The sequence below is a fragment of the Papaver somniferum genome, unplaced genomic scaffold (assembly GCF_003573695.1).
Source record: "Papaver somniferum cultivar HN1 unplaced genomic scaffold, ASM357369v1 unplaced-scaffold_128, whole genome shotgun sequence".
Lineage (NCBI taxonomy): Eukaryota > Viridiplantae > Streptophyta > Magnoliopsida > Ranunculales > Papaveraceae > Papaver > Papaver somniferum.
Window position 1 is genome coordinate 396,349 of NW_020621936.1, and position 22,524 is coordinate 418,872.

At 38.2% G+C, this 22,524-nt stretch overlaps 2 protein-coding genes and 1 pseudogene across 2 annotated transcripts; 2 read left to right on the forward strand and 1 right to left on the reverse strand.

The window, feature by feature from the left end:
- Nucleotides 1-722: 722 nt before the first annotated feature.
- Nucleotides 723-6,462, forward strand: LOC113331967 (histone acetyltransferase of the MYST family 1-like). The gene is made up of 9 exons (XM_026578613.1): nt 723-1,292; nt 1,669-1,757; nt 1,844-1,903; nt 2,927-3,136; nt 3,668-3,736; nt 5,026-5,187; nt 5,358-5,451; nt 5,741-5,883; nt 5,998-6,462. Exons 1-9 carry the CDS (start codon nt 875-877, stop codon nt 6,199-6,201), a joined length of 1,449 nt encoding a protein of 482 aa, XP_026434398.1. The 5' UTR covers nt 723-874; the 3' UTR covers nt 6,202-6,462.
- Nucleotides 6,463-7,279: 817 nt separating this feature from the next.
- Nucleotides 7,280-9,242, forward strand: LOC113332089 (transcription termination factor MTERF4, chloroplastic-like). Its single transcript, XM_026578762.1, has 2 exons — nt 7,280-8,242; nt 9,060-9,242. Exons 1-2 carry the CDS (start codon nt 7,280-7,282, stop codon nt 9,240-9,242), a joined length of 1,146 nt encoding a protein of 381 aa, XP_026434547.1.
- Nucleotides 9,243-9,349: 107 nt separating this feature from the next.
- On the reverse strand, nt 9,350-10,675 carry LOC113332090 (annotated as a pseudogene).
- Nucleotides 10,676-22,524: the final 11,849 nt, after the last annotated feature.

A 22,524-nucleotide genomic window follows, 5' to 3' on the forward strand; every position in this document is an offset into this window, starting at 1 on the left:
GTTCTTCCATGACATGTATTCTTATATATCTCACAATTAATTTCGTAATTAAAATTATGTTATATATTAGGCAGAATATATAATCTCAATTAGAATTACATTCTGTATTTAGAATAAAAATTTGAATGGATTTTTTAACGAATATATAGAGATATATATTTTTTCGTTTATATATGGTTACATAACAAATTTTGAATGGGGTATCGGTATCAAAAATTTCTGATCATTCAACAATTTTCATGTTAATCAAATTATACCTAACAGGGTCCAAGAGCATAGCTCAATGATATCCCATCAACTCCAGTAAGGAGGAAGTCAGGAGTTCGATCCCCACCATAATAGAAATTTGTATTTAGTTAGTTGTATAGAGGGGTTTGGCGGGATTGGGTCTAGCAATGGGGTAGTCCAGTTGGCTGAATTTGGGTAGAGACATGGGTCCGACTTTAGCCTATCCAAGAATAAAGAAAAAGAAAATTATACCTAACATAACTAATTAATGGGGGTACGATTAGTATTTTCTAGGGTTATATAAAGGAACTCCCTTTTTATATAGATCTTGCTTCGCATTCAAGAAAAGTCCTGTAATTCGTACTCTATATATATGTATACAACAAGTCAATTATTGAGAACAGGTTTCTTATATAACCTTCAACTCTCCCGTCTCGCAAACATAATTGGAAGATTTTAACGCTAGAAAGTACCGGGAGGCGCCATCCTCTAAATTAAAGGGTGCCATTAACTTTTAAGCTGGGCCCGTCCTCATCCTAACATCAGGGTCGGCTTTGATTCGGAACTGGTGCCCGTAACCCAGATCTGCGCATCTTCTTCTTCTTAAACTATTTTCTGTTCTAATCCTGAAAAAGAAAGGGGAAGAATGGGTTCGTTGGAAGCCCTAACCACAACGACATCGAATGGAACAAACGCTAATTGCAATGGAAACCAACTGCAGCAGCAACAACAACAGAATCATCATGGAGATGGATTTGATGCTCCGACGGAAGTAGACAAAGAAAGAGAGATATTAATTTCTTCAAAGAATCAAAATCAAATTTTAAATCCCCATCCACAACCACAACAGCACCAGCAGCCATTAACACCTGACAATGATGGTTCTTTGAGGAGGAGAAGATTAGGTGGCGCTGGTGGTGGAGGAGGTTCTCCACTTGAAGTGGGTAGTCGTGTTATGTGTAGATGGAGAGATGGAAAATATCATCCTGTTAAAGTCATTGAACGAAGAAGATTACCTTGTGGTGGTCCTAATGATTATGAATACTACGTTCATTACACTGAATGTAAGTTTTTTTGTTTTTTTTTTTGCTTAATTTTTTTTTTTTTAGGTTATACAAGAACGAAAAGTTGTTGTTAAAATAGGGTTTAGGGATTTTGTATATGACTCACAGAGTTTCTTGAAAAATAGAATAATTTCTGAAAATTGGGGTTGGGGCATGCTTGATTTGAATAGCTTATATTTTGTGTTTAATGTGAACTTGTAAATAGGTTTTTGTTTGTTTGTTTGTGTGTTTTTCTGGTAATTATTGCATTCTTTGGGAAATTAAAGGTAAGGCGGCAAGTTGATCAGATTGAACAATTAGGTGTTTGTTTGTTCTGTTTTGTACTATAATTCTTTCAAAGGTTGATTGCTAACTATGGACTTTGCTTTGTTCATAGTTAATAGGAGGCTTGATGAGTGGGTTAAGGTTGAACAACTTGATTTGAACTCGGTAGAGACTGATGTCGATGAAAAAGTTGAAGACAAGGTACTGTTGTCTTTTTGCCTTTTAATTGTCTTGGATGTGCTTACGCTCTTGAACTTTGAGGAAATTTCTTACACATTTTTTTTAAGGCAACAAGTTTGAAAATGACACGCCATCAGAAGCGTAAGATTGACGAGACACATGTCGAGGTAAGTAAATATTCATCTTACTATCATACTATGAATCCTTAGAGGTATTATACCTTTTCCTGTATTTGTTACTCTTTTTCATTTATCTATCTTTGTATTTAGATCTAATAACATGTACATATTGAAACTATGTGCAAACTAAATTTTCATATTGAAACTATGTGCAAACTAAATTTTTATGGTGGTATCTGCTTGACATCTGATATGATATTGAGAGGATACAACATTTTTTAATGTGCAAAAGTTTTTTTCCCTACTCCTGTCCTCTATACATTCGAATGACTTTTCACACTTAGTTAAGATAACAGCATGTTGAAGTAACGGTTCGATGCTAAGATGGAAGACCTCCTTGATTATTCATTGTGTTTAGTAGGTTTCGCATGAAGTTCTTTCAAAGTCATTTTTGTACATAGATAGGAAAACTAACACAAACTACCCTGAATTTGTAAGCATAGGAATTCATTCAACAGTTCTCCAGTAGGTATGTCGCTTATTGTTAGTTAGAAGATTACCAGAATACAGACATGGCCATACATGTGGGTATAGTTTTATGTATCTGTCTGACCCCAAATGGTGTGCTGTCATACTTATTGTTTGTTAAAAATTGTACTTTTGGGTCTATAATTGTTTTTTATATAGAACCCATCTGCCATAACCATATATGATATTCAAATATTGTCATGTACTCGCAAATATAAGAGATTATTGCTTGTGTTTTGGAATTCAGTGCTGGTATAGGGGGGAAAATGTAGAATGTGGATTGTCATTTTTTACATGGATATTTACTATGAACAGCTGAAAACCCAAACCTAGCCTCACTCTAAATTTCAATGTGTCTCTCTCAAGCTGAATACTCTGCTTTTTAAGGAAGATCAGGCATTCTGTTAGGAACCAAATTTCCTAATAATTGACGAGTTGAACACTCTCTTCTTTAGTTTTGGTTCATCTTAGTTCGTTTAGAATGTTCTTTTGAGTTGGTATAACTCTATAACTCCATGTCTCCATTCTTCATATCATGTGCAGGGCCATGAGGAGCTTGATGCTGCCAGTTTGCGTGAGCACGAAGAATTCACAAAAGTCAAAAATATAGCAACTATAGAACTTGGGAGATACGAGATCGAGACGTGGTATTTCTCACCTTTTCCACCAGAATACAATGATACGCTGAAACTGTTCTTTTGTGAATTCTGCCTCAATTTTATGAAGCGTAAAGAACAGCTTCAGAGGCATATGGTGAGTTAACTTCAGTTTCTGATCAGGTTTTGCCAGCACATGAAATTGTTTTAAAGTCCTTTATACTGCAATTGGTAAAAATTTTATAGGGGCTACTGTGATTTAAATTGTCTTCCTTGCCATTCTTTGATAAACCTAGTCATTCGTTTCCTTCTCTTTTTCTGCTTTGGAAGCTATAGCCCTATTGATGCGTTGTCTTTTATTTTAATTATTTGCCGCATATCACCTCATTCCAAATGTGCGAGCTCTGTTATTTAGTTCTGCACCTACTCTCAGAGACCACCTCCCGTTTGATTTGATTATGTGTTGTCATGATAAAGTACAACGAAGCATGGGCCTTGATGTTAGCTATTTTTCAAGTATGACTTAGTCCTGTAGTCTATCCTTTTTGTTTATGCTTTATTTGTTGTTCTATTTACAGTTTCATACAACAAAATAAATTTGTACCTGTTACATGTTTTGACAAAACCTCTTTTGATAAGGAGATCATGGATGTTTGTTTACTGTATTTCGTTTGCTTTTTCTCTGCAGAGGAAGTGTGATCTAAAGCATCCCCCTGGTGACGAAATTTATCGCAGTGGTACACTTTCAATGTTTGAGGCAAGTAGCCTATCTTAGTTGTAGTTACAAACTTTTTATTAATTGGTTGGTTTGTTATAAAAGTTCCGGTCAAGAGTATTGACCTGCTATGCAGTTTTTCATTCTTGCACCTGCAATAAAGTACATATACTTATCAAAGATGATAATAAGTTTCATTCCCAGAAGAGCTGTAGGATAAAGTAGCTCTCACTCCCTAATATATTCTCACTGCTTGCTGAAACCCGCCTTAGCAATTATAAGCTAGAAGAGTGATATAGAGATAAGTTTCAAGCCTGTATAGGCATACCTTGTTTGATATCAGTTGAAAGAATAAATGTATATGGTTGATATCAGTTGAAAGAATAAATGTATAAGCAGGAAGGTTACATTTCAAAGGGTGTACTAGTCTTCCTTTCTAAACAATGATGCATCTGCAGTGACACTCACTCGCAGTAAAAATGGCTAAGCTGCTGTTACTTCACCACTCCACTTGGGTTATTCATGTTATTACTTATTAGCTTCTATTAATCTTTCACAAAATAAATGTTATTACTTATTAGCTTCTGTTTAATCTTTTACAAAATATGTGAAGCAAGAATCCAAGTGACCATCTGGACGGTTGAAAATTACGTCTGTCGCACAGGCATAAACAATATGAGGACTTTTGGTCATTCGATCAAACTAGCTCCTAATGCATCCAGAGAAAGAACTTTGCCTGTCTCATTTTTCATCCTTTTTCGTTTTACAGTCTTCTCATTGTTTTGGTATTTTGCTGTGTTGCAACGGTACGGATACGGTATCGGATACAAGATACCAATACGCTACTATGATACACCAACTTGAAAAACTAAAATACAGCGATACGGCATATCAGTAGTTTAACATATATATATTATATATATAAGATACAAACTTAACAAAATACATGCATGTATGATTAACCTCACTGGAGAGAAAATGTCAGGATAAAAAGGAAGAAAGTCTAGAGCAAGATCAGTGGACAGATTTGGAACTAATATTTTGTCACTATAGTTAAAACTTCTCATAGAATCTAGTAAAATACCTAATTTTCTAATATTAAGATATTGAGATCTAATATTTAGTCAAAGGTTTCTAACTGAGTTGTATCTTGAAGTATTGGGAGTATTAGTACGCGTATCCGTGTAAATACGTATCGATACGGCTGATTTTTTTTTTAGGCGTATCGGTGTAACACAGGTATTTTGCAATATAATGAATTATCCTGTTATGTTTTACATTTATATTTTTCCAATCGATGTAGCTCATCTGAGTCCGAACATCTTGAACAGGTTGATGGCAAGAAGAACAAGGTCTACGGCCAAAATCTGTGCTACTTAGCGAAACTGTTTCTCGATCACAAGACTCTTTACTATGATGTTGATCTGTTTCTCTTCTATGTTCTTTGCGAATGTGATGAAAGAGGATGTCACATGGTTGGATATTTCTCAAAGGTAAGCATCTGTTTATAGTGGCTGTCACAGTCTCTAATTTTTCTTCATTGGATATATTTCTTAGGAAAGGTCAGAGTAAAAGATACATCTCTTAGAAGGGCATTACTCGGAAGAACAATTTGTAATGAGTCTTTGGGCGGACTAAATTTAAATTACCACGGTTGATGCAGGAGAAACATTCTGAGGAATCCTATAATTTGGCGTGCATTTTAACACTTCCTCCCTATCAAAGGAAAGGCTATGGAAAGTTTCTAATTGCGTTTTGTAAGTTTTCTGCCTACTGTTTCTTCATGTATTCCCCTTTGTTTCTGATGAGTTCTTATTTTCTTCATCTGATATTCTGAATTATATCGCCACAAAGAACATCTGTTGTACAATTAGTGAGCCTGCCATTTAAAAACTCGTGTAATGTGAAACTTCTTAATCTATGCCTGGCTATTTATTTTCATTAATCCTTGCGACCATTGTGCACTTGAAATATATGGTAAAGCAATTCTGGATAATTTATTATTATCTATTCCAAAGTTGCTAATATGTATAGAACATAAAACAGCTTATGAGCTCTCTAAGAAAGAAGGCAAAGTAGGGACACCGGAGAGGCCACTTTCTGACCTAGGACTTCTGAGCTACAGAGGATACTGGACAAGGGTGCTTCTTGACATCCTGAAAAAGCACAAGAGCAATATCTCCATTAAGGTACACCTTCATGATACCCATAATTTTAACTGTTTTTCTTTTTCTACATTTAACTATAGGATCCAAGCGAAGACATGCCAACATGGGTTGAGTGATTTACGCTTGTGTTTTCAGGAGCTTAGCGACATGACTGCCATAAAAGCAGACGATATTTTGACCACCTTGCAGGGTCTAGACCTGATCCAGTACAGGAAAGGGCAGCATGCAATTTGTGCAGATCCTAAGGTACTTGATCGGCATTTAAAAGCAGCCGGACAGGGGGGCCTTGATGTTGATGTTAGCAAACTCATTTGGACTCCATACAAAGAACAAGGTTAACTTCATAATACCCAGCAAACTCATCGTTACCATGCTCAAGTATCTTGAAGATTCTTGCTGATAATTGCTCTCTCCACTTGTATAAATGTATCTTATTAGGTTCTGGTTTGATGTTCAAATAGTTTTTGTTTTGACAATGACTTGCATCCTCACATATGAATACTCGGTCTGACTTCTGAACATTCTTGTATATTTTTAAGTCACGATTGTATCTTATGTTGGCTTAATAAAAAAAACAAAGTCTTGACTGTTCTCTGCGAACACTCGTAGTTGAAGGATCAATTGGCAAAAGAACAGGTGAAATGAAGGATTCTTTACTTAAAGAGTATAGACGGGAAGTCTGAACATTATATGTCGCACACTGCAAGAATTCCTATAGAGGGGCAAGAGAAAGACTTTATTTAGAGAGAATCCCTTGCATTTCCAAAGATCTTTACTGTCAGTTCTTCCCGCCTTCTTTTTCCAAAGATCTTTGCTTCTAACGATGACTTCAATAGATGGCGTTCGAAATGTGAATCCCCCTGTGGCTCGGTGGTTTGCAGGGGGTGGGTTAAGAGTGGGTTCCACCCCCTCTCTCACGAAAGCCAAAACAGCACCGGTATACACAGCCCCGGGGACCCCACAGGAGACAAAGGGGGTGGGTTTTTGTTTTTCAGTGGGCCCCACCATTTTTTTTTTGTGTCTATTGGTGATATTACAGTGATTTTTTCACGGTGATATCAACGTGATTTTCTCCTCGTGAATCTAGACTTTCCGAAGCCAAAATCGGGATAACCCGCGGGATTGGACCCGCGGGATATATATCATTTCGCAATACAAGTTTACCACCTGGCTATTATTTGCACCAAAAAACAAAAATCTACCACCTGGCCGCCAACTGGGTTATACCCAGAGAAGAACTCTATCCAAGGAAGTTCAACTACAGCCTGAAGTTTACAAGGAAATGAAAGAACTCTGTCTCTGAACATCTCAACCTCAAAATCTCCACACACGTTAAGATTTCAGAGCAAAAAAGGTAAGTTCTTGTATCTGCCTAGTTCTTAGTAGAGAATCTGTAACTATTATTAGAGATAAGATAATGTATACTCTGTCTAAAAACATTCATCTTTTGAGTGGAAGAAATAGTTTCATCAACTCATTTAGTCTCAAAAAAGACAAACTAATTCCAACCAAAATCAACTCAACAGATATAAATAATGTTCCAGATTTTCTGAAGCAGAATGGGTTCTCTGATTCTTACATTAACAGTATCATTTCAAGGTACCCCAGATTGATTTCAACAAAAGTTAAAACCCTTCAACCTAAATTTACTCTTCTTCAAGAGCTGGGTTTATCCAGTTCTGATATTACTGACCTCATTCACAAAAACCCATCCATTCTTGCATACAGTATTGATACAACTCTTTTACCCAATATAAACTTTCTGCAGTCATATTTTCATTCTAATTCCAATATTGTTAAGGCTCTCAAGAAAAGTAATTGGCTACTTACTATGGACCTTCCAAAGATAATTGGTGCTAATGTCGAGATTTTAAGTGAATGTGGTGTTCGTGATGAAAGGATTTCAAGTTTTATGTTACAGTATCCAAGGTTTTTCACACTAAAAGCAGACCAGATGAAAAATAATGTATCCCGGGCAGAGAAATTCGGGTTCAAGAAGGGTTCTGGAATGTTTATTCATGCTTTATTTGTGTTAAGTTGCATGAACGAAGCTACTGTTAAAGCGAAATTTGAAATGTTTGAGAGGTATGGTTGGTCGGAGTCAGATATTGTATCTGCATTTAAAAAGTCTCCCTATTGCTTGGGGGTTTCTGAGCAGAAAGTGAAAGCCGTTGCGGATTTCTTTATAGAGGAGCTTGGTTACAGCCATACGGATATTTCATCGAAGCCGACATTGTTTAGCTATAGCTTGGAGAAGAGGGTGAAACCACGGTATGAGGTATTGAAGATATTGAAATCCAAGCGGTTGGTGAAGTCAACACTAAGTTTACTATCAGTTATGGACATACCAGAGAAGAAATTTCTGGAGAGGTTTGTCCTTGTACATATAGAGGAAGTGCCTGATCGAATCTTACAAACGCTTAACTACTCAATCTTGAGCTGAGAAGAAAGATGGCATATGCTAAGACAGAAACTATATTTGGTTGTTCATGTAATTGTACTCGGCGGAACTGATCCTTAATGCTAAAAAAAATAAAAAAATCCTTCGTTATCTTTAAGAATCTGACATGAATTCTACTTTAATGAATCAAACTTAGCGGTTCTTTGTGCCAACGAAAAAGCGGTTCTTTGTGCACTGCTCAGCAATTGTAATGTAAGTGAGTTGAATTGCTATTGTTGCTTATCCTGTATTGCTATTCACTGTTGTTCAGTCTCAATCATCATTTTTATTGATTGGTCTTTCAAATAATGTTACCAATCAACCTACAGATAACTGCATACATTTCTGTAAGTTTGCAGTGATGTCCAAGTCATAATCTAGTGTAGTTACTACCCTTCCAACACTTATTTGGAAATTGCATCTTGCTACAGAATGTGAAGCTTTCTTAAAATTTCTCATTGAAACGACATATACGGAGTGTGGTACACAACATTTCAGAAGCACACAAGGTCTTCTTGAGTACAGATGTTTCGGGTAAATAATAGATGTTGAAGTTCAATGATTTTCAGTTCGCGCCCATCTTTTAGTGTGATTGCTCGCTCCTGTAAAATCGTTTTTTTATTAGCTTACTCACTGCAGTTCTCACTTGAATATATTAACCTGATTTTCTCAGTATTGTTTTGCTACTTGATCCCATTTCGATAACTTGCAGTAATAAGTTGTTCAATATTAGTTCCAAGATTACATTTTGTTTCAGATGAGGTTAAGGTTTTTCACACTCGGTAACAACACTGGAACAGAACAGGTACATATAATATGCATTGTCTGGAGTTATCCATTCATACCTGTTAAGGCAGTACAACAAGAAACAAGTCGGACAGCACAAGATCAGAAGCATAAGCTAAAACTAACAGTTATCATGTTGGCATCCAACAACTAGATCGTCGAACAAAAGACCTTTGGCTTCATAAGCATAAATTACTTTCTTTTCTCTTCTTTTTTACAATTCTATTTTTTCCTTATCATCAATCTGAAAAACTAACAAATTCAGTCTGAAAAACTGACAAAATCGAGGAGTTCTTGGTTGCGTTCAAACAGAGTCATCTCTTCTTTATCCAACCCGATCCACACTTCAATTCCATCTCCAGCTTTGTCATCCATCAGAACGATTATATTCTTGTATGGCAGCATGACAACACTCGCCCAAACTGGCTTCCCCCACCCAAAGTCTGCTTCATATAATGGTATCTTACACCAGCTACTAAAAAAGTAAGCATCATTCTCCATAAATCCTGCGAATGACACTGCCATTGACTCTTGGAACTTTAAGTATCCTTCTTCACCTTGCATAGCCTTTATATACTCACAGTTGATTTTGCTTATTGAATCCTTCATGAGACCCGCCAACTCTGCCCCTTCACTTTCGTTTCTCGAAGGTTGTGATACCACCAGTATGGCAAGATTCCCAAATGAATGACGAGGCAATGGTGGTTCTGTTCTTCCCCTCATGTTTACAGCATGGGTTGATATACTTTGTCTAGGGGAAGAACTTGCAGCTATTGCAGCCTTCCAGATAAGCGCAGAAACGGCCTGTACCCGTGTTGGGCACTCTCCATTTGATGGGTCTTTGTACTTGGTTCTTAGCACTGCAATTTTAGAGACATCGAAAACTAGCCTCTTTGTAGAAACAATCTGTTGATCATTTGATCCCATGAAGTTGAGTCCATTTAATGGAGGGTACATAGACGACAAATCAAACGTCGGTAGAACCGTAGTTGATTCAGAGGTGTACTTCCGGGCGGCTAAAGCCCAACTATTGATGAATGTGACAAAAGTTGTTGCATCTGCAATCTTATGTGACATACAGATACAAATTGCTATTCCATTACAATCACAGGAGTTGACTTGAACAATTAGTAGAGGTTCGTTATCAGTTAGTATATTTTTGGAATGGAGATCTTGAGGTAGGAGATGCTGAAGTGCATTCCGGTTCATAAAATCGGAAATGTTACCTTGCACCCGTGCTTCGATATAGGTAACGCCCTCATCTGTACATTCTATGGACATATTCTTGTCACCTTTATCCTTCCAGCTACCGGATAGTAGCTGGTCAAGGTTTCTGACAGAGATTTTTTAGCCGGCCAGATCTTTCGAGGTAATTATCATTACCGCCATCGTAAAAGAGGATGATGGGAACATAAACCAGACTGTAGGTTTGATCATAGCGGGAAAATTTGTAGGTTCGAAGGTGATCTGGTGTTGGAGATGATGGTTTGATGATATCTGTCGAAGTCACTTCCACCTTTATCATCTTAAAAATGCAGCTATCCTTTTTCGGCTAAAAAGATTTTGTTGGCTTAACGGTTTATAGGTTATTGTCTTATACGGGATCTTTTATATAGCTGCAAGAGAAATCTCTTAAAACTGATGAAGAAAAGGCAAGGAAATGAAGTTAAATCTTGCTAGTGGAGATATACAGGCTGGAGTATAACATTAGCGGAAAATTCCCACGACTTGGAACCTTATTTGGTTATTGGTAGTTGGTACTTGGTACCCACCGACAAAACTATACTTTGATCCCCGTCTATTAGAGCATCCAAGATGGCTGAAAAATGTATGAATCTTGCAGCTGGCCGGCCGTAAACTACATGGTTGGATATAATAATGAACCACGATCCTGAGACTAATTTAGCAACTGAAACTTTATTTTCGATAGAGCGAGATCAAAAATTACTGCCACTTGCGCGTTGGATGAAATGTCAAGTCTAAAGGTAAAATCTAACTTATTCTAAGGGTGGAAAATTTGTGAAATGTCAAAGTCTAATGGCTTTCAAGACGGAGTCTTCCACGCTTTTCTCAAGCCATATTTCAAAATTTCATGGAAGACAACTTAGAATCCAAGCTAAAATGTAATTCTTATTGCGTTGAGCGTCATTCTCAATTGCACTCAATCTTGTGGTTGATTTTTTTTTTAAATATGATTATCCTTTCTGATCATCAATTTTGTGAGCCAAGAATGAATGTAATTTGTGATAGCGTTGTTGGGACCCATTTACGGTCCACCATCACATTTGTTCTTCCTTCTTCTTTTTTTTTTGATCGATCAAAAGGAATTGTATTAAGAAGCACACAAGCAGTACGCGAGGCAATACACCAAAAATAGGGGAAAACAACTCCAATCAAAGCAAAAAAAATTCAAGGAAAAACAAAAAGCCAGAAAAGCCTTTTGACAAACCTTAGTGTTGGTCATATATAACAAATATTTATGTAAGTTGAACATATCAAATGCGGAAGCGGGTTATTAGTTCGTACCTTGTAATCGCTCCAAATGAGGATGACGTCGAACCAAAGGATCACTTGCGTTTCACGTTCTTGAACCTCCAAACTCAGCGGTGAGTAGGTGCCACAAAAATGAGCACAAACTATATTTCCACAAACTAAATACCGTATAGAACTTCTACTTCTTCTCCAAAGGACACAAAGGAATTTTAGTGATTCTACAACTAATGTTTGAATACTAGAAGACTTTGCTAGCTAACTTGAATGCTCACTTAGAACTATCTAGATAAATCTCCATACTTGGTTTATCTCTTGCTAAACTCACTACTACTTCTAATTGTTGTTTCAACAAATGAAACTAGAAGCCTATTTATACTCAAACTTCAAGCATCCTCTCTTGGCAAGTGTCAAGGAAGAACCAAACACTTGGAGCAAGTACTAACACTTGTTAGCATGGAGATAAACACATGGAGTAAGTGATTAAACACTTGTTATCATCATGCAAAGACATGGTGGCAAGAAACAAGACACATGTTTCACCATGGCTTGGTTAGTTGGAGAAGGATTTTTCCTTTTGGAAAAGTCAAGCACATGACTTTATGTAACCACCCAAGGTGGACTTTGGGCATGCACAACACATGGGTGCCCATATTTCCAACATCTCCAACTCACACATAGTGTGTGTAACGCCAGCATGCTTCCCAATCAAAGTCCTAAGAGAAAAATGTTCATATTAGTAAATAGTTTGTGCGACCGCCGAGATACCTTCATTTTGGGAGCTCCATACTAGAACCTCATTACAAGTCAGCATGGAGACATCAACCCTTCACAAAGAATGTTCGTATCTCATTACCTCAAATAATTTGACTACACCTGACACAATACTCTTAATCCCTCTAGCAAGCAGTATTGCACCCATGTACATTTTATCAATTGTACTCATAATTTTCGACAGACGAAAAACGCTGGCCAGCTATGAGTCACAATTCATGGTGTATCATCAAATTTTCTTCCAAGAAATTCACATCGTTCCAATTCAACTTAACATCTTTCCTAGACATGTATCATCATACGGGAAGTTGCATCGTATTAGAAAACATGCTAAAGTAGCATCATTAAGTATCCTCTTCATGACATAAACTCAAGTCAAAGGGGTAAATGAATTGGATATTAATCTAGTGGCTCACACAACAATGAAGCGGGGAATCATTCATCGCTCTCACAGTCGGTCGACTTAGCACATACATCACAAAGTGTATGCTATGGCGTTTCTCCCACTCAAATGGGCATGTCCAGCATAAAAAGCATACGCCATACAGATCTTAGTCTAGTCGCCATTTAAGCGCCTAACTTGACTTTCTGTTCCAACAGTCATTCACATAGTAATTGTTCAGAAAATCACATTTGATTGTATAACAGGCTTCATTAAATGGTGGATACATTTAATGATCTATCTCTTTGTAAGATCTCATCTTAAACATATTAAGGCGACTTCTAGTTGTATAGAAAAGTTTGCCATTAAAAGCACGAGGTTTTCCGAAAAACATATATTCCGGAAAACGTCTCTTTTTTTGTCTCATCTTGCTCGCTATTCTAAGCGCCAAGGCGAATCACCTGTGTGAGTAGGCCGATTCTTGCCTGCTGACAACTTTAATATCCGTGTACACATCAAAAGTATATGATTTCTATAAAAACATATTCATTTAAGAAATCATTAATACTTATAATAATAATGTCATTATCACATGTTCTACATATCAAATCCTATTTAATCCCATGTTCTCTACGTGAGATTGAAAAGCAATTTTCGGAATGGGCTTAGTCAAAGGGTCAGCCAACATTCTATTTGTGGAGATATGTTTAAGAACAACCTTTCTTCGTGCAACCATATCGCGTATAAAGTGGAATCTCCTACCAATGTGTTTGGTTTTTCCATGGTATTTAGGATCTTTCACATATGGTAGAGATGATGTGCTATCACTGTGAAGCAACACCGCTTCTTTTGCGTGTTCCGAGACACCGAGTCTCTTAAGAAATCTCCTCAACCAGACAGCTTCTTGGACGGCTGCCGCAAGTGCAACACACTCTGCTTCCATTGTAGATAGAGCAATACACTTTTGTTTCTGACTACACCAAGTGATTGCACCACCTCCAAGTTTAAAAATGTATCCTGAAGTGGATCTAAACTCATCTCTATCGTTGCTCCAATCGGCATCGTTAAATCCTCTGAGTCTAATGTCTTCACCATGGTAACAAATAGGGAGATTAGCAGTCCCTTTAAGATAACGAAATATCCTTTTAACTGCTTTCCAATGATCTGGTCCAGGGTTACTTTGGTAACGACTTACCATCCCTACTGCAAAACTGATGTCGGGTCTAGAACACAACATAACGTACATAAGACTCCCAACCGCAGATGCATATGGTACATTGGACATGTATTTCTTTTCTTCTTCATTCTTAGGGCATTGGTAGTTACTTAGGATACATGCTTTGTCCATAGGAGTGTCAATGGGTTTGCAATCATGCATTCGAAAGCGCCCAAGTATCTTTTTTATGTAAGTCTCTTGAGAAAAACTAAGAGTCTTTCTTGAGCGGTCTCGCGTGATCTTAACACCTAATACATAATTAGCTTCACCCATGTCCGTCATTTCAAAATTAGAGGACAGCCACTTCTTAGTGGCGACAATTCCTTCCAGATCATTACCCGCTAATAGAATGTCATCGACATATAAGGCTAGGATAAGAATGCTTTCCTGGGATCGTTTTATGTACACACAATGGTCTTCCTCAATCATTTCATAACCAGCAGAGGTGATAGATTTATGGAAACGCATATACCATTGTCTAGACGATTGTTTAAGGCCATAAATGGAACGTTTGAGACGGCAAACTTTGCGCTCTTGTCCTTTGACCTCAAAACCCGTTGGTTGAGACATGTAAATCTCTTCGTCTAGTTCCCCGTTAAGGAATGTAGTTTTAACATCCATCTGGAACAATTCTAAATCCAAATATGCAACAATAGCAAGGACGAGGCGAATTGGGGAAAACCTTACCACGGGAGAGAAGGTTTCCTCATAGTCAATACCCTCTTGTTGAGTATATCCTTTTGCCACTAGACGAGCTTTGTATTTTTCGATTGAACCATCCGCCTTGCGTTTAACTTTAAAGAACAATTTGTTTCCAATGGACTTTCGCCCAGGTGGAAGATCAACCAACTCCAAAACGTCATTCTTATCCATTGATTTAATTTCATATTGCATTGGAAAAATCCATTTATTGCAATCAACTGAAGAGATGGCTTCTCTAAAAGAAGTAGGCTCATCTTCAATACTTGCAGCATACATTAATATTCCCCCTTCAATTTCAAAGTGACGACGGGGTACTTTTCCACGCTCACTTCTGCGTGGTTCAAAAACTCGTGTCTCTAGCGGTTCACTCCCACTAGGATGTAGACCACTCCCACTATCTTCAGCGATTATAGGTTGAGAAACTAATTCTCTACCTTCGTTCGAAGATGCTTAGATATCTTCACTCTCTTCTATTTCAAAGAGTTCCAAGTTTTTGTTAATGTCACTGATTCGAGGAAAATCATTTTCAATGAAAACAATATCTCTGGACTCTATCTCATTAATCCCTCCACTTGGATGTTCACCATACATCACATATCCTTTTGAGCAATCAAAATATCTTATAAAGACAAGCTTTCTTGCTCTAGGACCTAGCTTTCCATACACATGAGAAGTGTTGTGAACATAACCAGCTGAACCCCATGGGCGCAGATTAACTAAATTAGGTTTTTCGCCTTTCCAAAGTTCATATGGCGTAGAAGAAACCGATTGAGTTGGGACACGGTTCAAAATGTAGGCCGCAATCATAATAGCATCCCCCCAGAAAGATATTGGGAGGTTGGCTTGTGCCATCATTGATCTAACCATATCTAATAATGTCTTATTCCTTCTCTCTGCAACACCATTTTGTTGCGGAGTATTTGGAATACTAAGCTGTCTAGTTATTCCCTTAGTCTCACAAAATTCTCTGAACATATCGGATAAATATTCGCGTCCACGGTCAGTACGGAGAGTCTTCAAACTCTTCCCAGTTTGATTCTCAACTTCTGCAACAAAGCGCTTGAAACAATCCAAGGCTTCGTAGCGGTGAGCAATCAAATATACATAACCAAATCGCGTATAATCATCGATAAATGTGAGAAAATAAGAATAACCATGTCTATCTTTAACATTCATAGGTCCACAAATATCAGAATGTACTAGCTCAAGAGGTTGAGCAGCACGTTTGGCTTTACCAAAAGGTTTTCTACAAGCTTTTCCTTCTAGAAAAGGTTCACACACGGGTAAGGAAACTTTAGCGGGTGAGCCTAGATGGACTTCTCGAGCTAACCGAGTCATCCTATCTTGCCCGATATGTCCTAGTCTAGCATGCCAAGTCACACAGTCAATAACACTACTACTACTAGCTTCAGACACTAAAGTCTCAGAAGAAATAGAATTAAACAAGTCTAATTTAAAGAAATTATTACATAAATAACCATGTCCAAACAAAGTACCATAAAACAATATGTCCAACCTACCGTCTTCTATTTTAAAAGAGTACCCTAAACTAAGAAGAGAAATAACTGAAAGTAGATTATGATGGATTCCTGGTACGTATAACACATCGTGAAGTGTTAAAATGCGTCCAGAGCGCATAGAGAGATGATATGTGCCAATTCCCATAGCATCCTCACATGTGCCATTGCCCATATAAACTCTATATGTACCACGTGAAATACGTCGATAATCTACGAACCCCGCTCGATCTCGAGCTACATGTTTTGTTGCTCCCGTATCTACAATCCATTCAGGGAGAGAGTGAGCAACCATTACATGTGAACACACATATGTGTAAACAGAGTTAAATGAACAAAGTACCTTTTTCGGCTCAGTGCACTCACGGCCAAAGTGTCCTTTGTTTCCACAGTTATAGCATTTCATCTTAGATTTGTCTCTTTTTCCAGCACGCTTTCCACGACGGCGCTTAGATGGTTTTTCTGCCTTTTCAGCATCCCTTTGGCTATTTTTCTTGCGCTTCCCTTGTGGTTTGCGCTCACCTTGAGCATACAAGGTAGCCACACGTGTCGCCTCTTGGCGCTCAGCTTCAAGCTCAACGTGTCGAGATATGTCAGAGAAATTCTTGATGCTTTCATTATGAGTCAGAATTTGCTTCATATGCACCCAAGAATCAGGCAATGACCTTATCACAGCTAAAACTTGTTGTTCATCACTTAGAACATTCCCAGCATATTTCAACTCACGAATCATTGACGACATCCTTCTTAGATGTTTTGTCATTGAATGCTTGGGATCCTTTCGGTAGACCTCAAATTTCAGCACTAAGCTGCGAAGTCTAGTGGTGGACGTACCACCAAAGTCAAATTTTAGCTGGTCCCACATTTGCTTGGCAATAGGAAAATCCTCATATTCTCCAATAAGATCATTGTGCATGCTACTCAACATAGTGTGGCGTGCACTACGATCTTTCTTAACCCAAGTTTCGTAGGCTTCAAGATCACGACGGTGTTGGGAAGTATGACCCTTGATGAGTGCTAAAAAGTGCATATTTCTATATATTTTTCTTGGCATTTAACTCATCTTTTGTGCATTAATTCTACATTTTATCCCATATTCTGTATTTTCATTGTTTTCAAGAATAAATATTTTTATTAATTAATTTTGCATTTTTAGGTAATAAATAAAGTTTGGATGAATAGTGGAGCGAAAAGAGCAGAAAAGTAGTGAAAAGCCGGGAAGAATTACACAAGGAAGCCGTGAAGAATGTTGTGCACAAGACCAAAAGGCTAGAAGTGGGCTTGAAAAGGAAGAATTGTTCTTAAAGAAGATATGGGCTTGGCATACCCAAGGCCCAAAACCCTCACCCAAACCCATTTCCAATATCCATACCTGCATTCATCTTCAGCCGTCAGATTGGATCATCTCAGCATCCTACGGTCGCTTCATCATAGTGCATCAAAATCTGAAGCTCCTGAAAAACACTATAGCACCTAACTCCATCTTGAGCCGTCAGTTTCGTTGTACTTTCGCATCCAACGGTCGCTCCTCGCTTCCTTCCATCTCGTCGTTAGATCGATCCATCATCTCCACATCCCACGGCTCATCCTCGCTGTTCATCCAATTTGCTACAACCGCCCAACACCCGAGCACTAAATATCTATACCCAAACCAAACAACCCCCTTCTCTCTTCGTTCATCTCCTTCTTCCCCTCTTCTGCAACAGCGAGCTGTCTCCATCACCACCACCATAACCCACAAATCACTCAACCACCACCACTCGATCCATCATCACTTCTAACAACCAAGACCTACTTTTCTAGCTACTTATTACATCACCTCCTAATCGTTTCATCTCACAGGAACCCTAGGTTAGGAGTTGATGAAATAGGTGAGGTTAGAGGATAAATCGAAGGCATGGGTAGCATCAGCAGACGAGAAGGAAGCATGGGTGAGAGCTATCAGTCGTTTTCAGAGATTACGTAAGGATTTTTTGTAAAACCCTAATTTCATAAATTGGGGATTTTTGGGGGAAAGTTAGTGTACGTCTAATTAGGGGCATGGGTGAAAGTTTTCGAGTAGTTTTCAATGTATTAGGTGATTTAATCTCACTTTTTGTCAGACCCTAATTTCACTGATTTGGGGATTTTGGAATTTTTTTTGTTGTAACTATAAAAGGGTGTTAGGGGTTGTGAAATTCGGCATCTCTGGGCTAGCCAGTGAGCAATATTTGCAGTTCAATATTAATTTCAAAATTCATTTTCAATTCATCCATGTTGAATCTTTCTTATGCATAAAGGTTGAATGTGAATTGTATGTTGTGTAATGTGGAGCATGTTTATACCTGTTAGTATCATGATTACAAGCATGTCCATGTTCTAATTCACTTGCTAGGGTTTAGAGGAAGCTCTTGATCATATGCTAGGAATGTTAATGTATTTGTATGTTCTTTTATTGAGCTGAATTGCCTTAGGATGAATGCTTAGCCATTTGGGCTACCTGCTTGTGATCACCTGTGCTGTTAGAAGACAGTTGATACTAGGAGTGGAGCTAGGTCTTTGGCCAAGAATTCAATCCACTATAGAGATTGCCTTAAGCTAAACTAGCTAGAGGAGCTAAATGCCTGTGATTAGTTGTGCTGATTAAAGACAACTGATGCTAGGGGTAATTTGGTTAGGATAGTTAGTATAATCCTCATTGTAGTCTTTCATGAAAGAACAAGACATACATTGCATCATAATTTCCTTAGCCTAGGGTCAAGTAGTGGAATCAAAAGCCTTAGTACCTTCTTTTGAATTCAGATAACTTTAGAAATTTAGAAAACTTTAGCAAATCCTCCAAGTCCCTGTGGACAAATCTCTATTTACATTCTATCTTCATCAAGACCCTGTATACTTGTAGGTAAAACATAGGTTGTAGTTTTTAGGTCTCATTCCTTGAGCTACCAAGTTTTTGGCGCCGCTGCCGGGGACTCGGTAGCGGTTTGCTTGTTTTCTGTTTTCTTTCTTGTTAATCTTGCTTGTTCCTGACCTGCAACTTCCTTGTTTGTTGCTACTGTTGCTGCTGCTGTGAAGCTGCTGTTGCTGTTGCTGCTGCTGTGAAGCTGCTGTTGCTGTTGCTGTGAAGCTGCTGTTGCTGTTGCTGTGAAGCTGCTGTTGCTGTTGTTGCTGCTCCCTCCTGCTTGCTGCTGCTGTGAAGCTGCTGGTGCAATTCTGCTGAGCTGTTGATTAAGGTTGCTAAGGAAGATCCAAGCCCAACTGGGCTAGTGCAACAAAAAGGGATAAAAAGCCCAAATTTGGACTTCCCTCCAAAAATCAAGTAAGCCTAACCCATGAGCTAACCCAACTGGGCCTCATTAAATTTCTTTGGGCTTGTATTTAAGTATTTATATTTGGGCTTGTAATAATTTTTCTTTTTCTTTTTCTTTATTTTTTTTATTTTGGGCTTGTAATAATTTTTATTTTTTTTTCTTTTTCTCTTTCTTTTATGGGCTTGTAATTATTTGTTTGTTATTTTTTCTTTTCTATTGTGGGCTTGCAATTTAATTTGGACTATAGGTTTTTATCCCATCCATTGGGCTCCTAAAAACAATTCTGTTGGGCCGTGAGTTAAGATTTTTCTCACCAAAATTCTTCAAAGAACCCAAGAACCAAAAGCCTTTTAGTTGGTTGGGCTTTGTCCCAATTAATCCAAAAATTTTCTAAACCCATTTTAAACCAAAGTTTCTAACCCTCTCAAACCAAAAATTTGGGCTCTACATTTTATAAACAAAAACCCATTGTGAAACCAAAACCCAACAAAACCAAATTTTAGGTCGTGTTTTTTTCATTGACTGTGGGCTTGTTAGATGTTATTTCATCGATCAATGATCTTATTAGGATATGGTTGTGACCTTTAGAGACCAATCAAACCGACTAATTAGAGTCAATCCAATAGACCCAATTGACATACCCACATCTTCTGAGGAAAACACACCGGACCAACCTGAGATAATGGAAGAACCACGTAGTCTCAAGGATTACATGTATCCCACAAGGACAAGTCAACCCTCGTGCATTGTTTTACCAGAAGCTACTGGTCATTATGAGCTAAAATCGATCACAATACAAATGCTTCCCGTGTTTAGAGGAATTGAAAATGAAAACCCTTACCATCACGTGAGAGAATTCGAGGAGATTTGTGGAACTATACGTTTCACTCAGATGTCTGACGAAACCCTAAAATTGAGACTATTCCCTTTCTCTTTGAAGGAAAAGGCCAAGTCATGGCTGTATGCTTTACATCCACAGTCAATTAGGACATGGGACAACCTCACACAAGAGTTTTTCAAAAAGTTCTTCCCTAATCACAAGACTGCGACAATTCGTCAAAGTCTGAACAGCTTTGTACAATTAGAAGGTGAAACCTTAGCTAGATATCTTGAGAGATTCAATGAATTGTTGCTTAAGTGTCCCCATCATGGTTTTGAAAAATGGAGACTTGTGCAAATTTTGTATGAAGGTTTAGATGTCTCCACCCGGACAATTGTAGAGTCTATGTGCAATGGACTCTTCACAGATAAAAGTGCTGATGACTCTTGGGCTTTCCTAATTGAAGTTGCTGAAAAAACTCAACAGTGGGAGTCCATTCGTGAACCTAGAAAGACTACACCTGTAGATAAGGTCCATAGAATTGAGTCTGATTTTGAGGGAAATGCAAAAATGGCAGCACTAGCAAGAAGAATAGAAGCGTTAGAACTTCAGAAAAACGTAAAACCTTCTACCACTGCTTTTTGTGAACATGTCGAAATGGCTATCTGTGCTATATGTAACGGTTCTGACCATCAGGTCAGTGATTGTCCGGAAATGCATGCATTCCAAGAATCTAGGCTGGAACAGGCACATGCTATGTTTCAAAAACAAGAGCATAACCCTTATTCACAGACCTACAACCCAGGATGGAGGAACCACCCCAATTTTTCATGGTCTAAAGGACCCATTCAAGGAGGACCATCTCAACCCACTCAAAGCTATCAAAACAATCAAGGCTATCAATACCCTAAAAATCCTCAACAACAGTCGTACCCTCAATACACTGCTGACAAGAAATTGTCTAGCATCGAAGAGAGTATCAATCAGTTGACCCAACATCTGATGAAAAATGAGAAAGCAACTGATCAACGAGTCTCCGTTCTAGAACTACAGATGCGTCAAATTTGCGATGCACTGAATAAAAGAGAAAAGGGTAAACTTCCTAGCCAGCCCCAACAAAATCCAAAGAGGATATTTCAAGCAGGCACATCATCTTACAATGAAACCTCACCCGATCAAGTTCATTCCATCACCACTCTCCGAAGTGGTAAGATTGTTGAGAACAATGTAGGCATACCACAATCAAATGAATCTGAGCCAAACATATCATTGCCTGCACCACCAAAGAACACCTCCAACTTAGAAAAGGAGCCTGAGCACATTAGTGAAGCCGACAATCCCACTGTTGTGAATATCCCTCTAACTCCTAATGCTCATGTTGCTCCATATCCTCAGAGGTTAGTTCGCCAACAGATAAGCACCCACTACAATGAGATGTTAGAACTGTTCAAAAGAGTCAACATCAACATTCCTTTTCTTGAGGCAATTAAGCAAATCCCTGCATATGCCAAATTCCTCAAAGACTTGTGCACTCAAAAGCGCAAGATTAATGTGCACAAACGTGCTTTCTTAGCTGAACAGGTGAGTTCCATCATTCTGAACAAAACTCCACCTAAGTTTAGGGACCCAGGTTGTCCAACAATTTCTTGCACTATAGGAAACCACATGGTCAATAAAGCTTTATTAGATCTAGGTGCAAGTGTGAACCTCCTGCCATATTCTGTTTATGCGCAGTTAGGTCTTGGAGAATTGAAGCCAACACCCATAACTCTCCAATTGGCGGACCGATCCGTCAAAGTCCCTCGAGGTGTAATTGAGGATGTTTTGATTAAGGTTGATAAGTTCTACTTTCCTGTAGACTTTTTGTCTTAGACACTCAACCTGTACAAAACCCGGATAGTCACATTCCTGTCATTTTAGGACGTCCTTTCTTGGCGACGTCTAATGCGATCATCAATTGTCGTAATGGAGTGTTGAAGCTGTCTTTTGGAAACATGACTGTAGAGCTGAATGTGTTTAATGTTAGTCAACAGCATGTGAATCTTGATGATGAGGATGTACATGAGGTCAATATGATTGAGAGTTTGATACAAGATTCATTGACTGGCATTATGTCAAAAGATCCCTTGCAAGCATGTTTGGAAGATGTTAACTTGGAGTTGTATGATGATGAATACATTGGTGAAGTCCAATCTTTGCTCGAATCTGTACCTCAAATGGACATCACTAAATGGCAGACTACAGT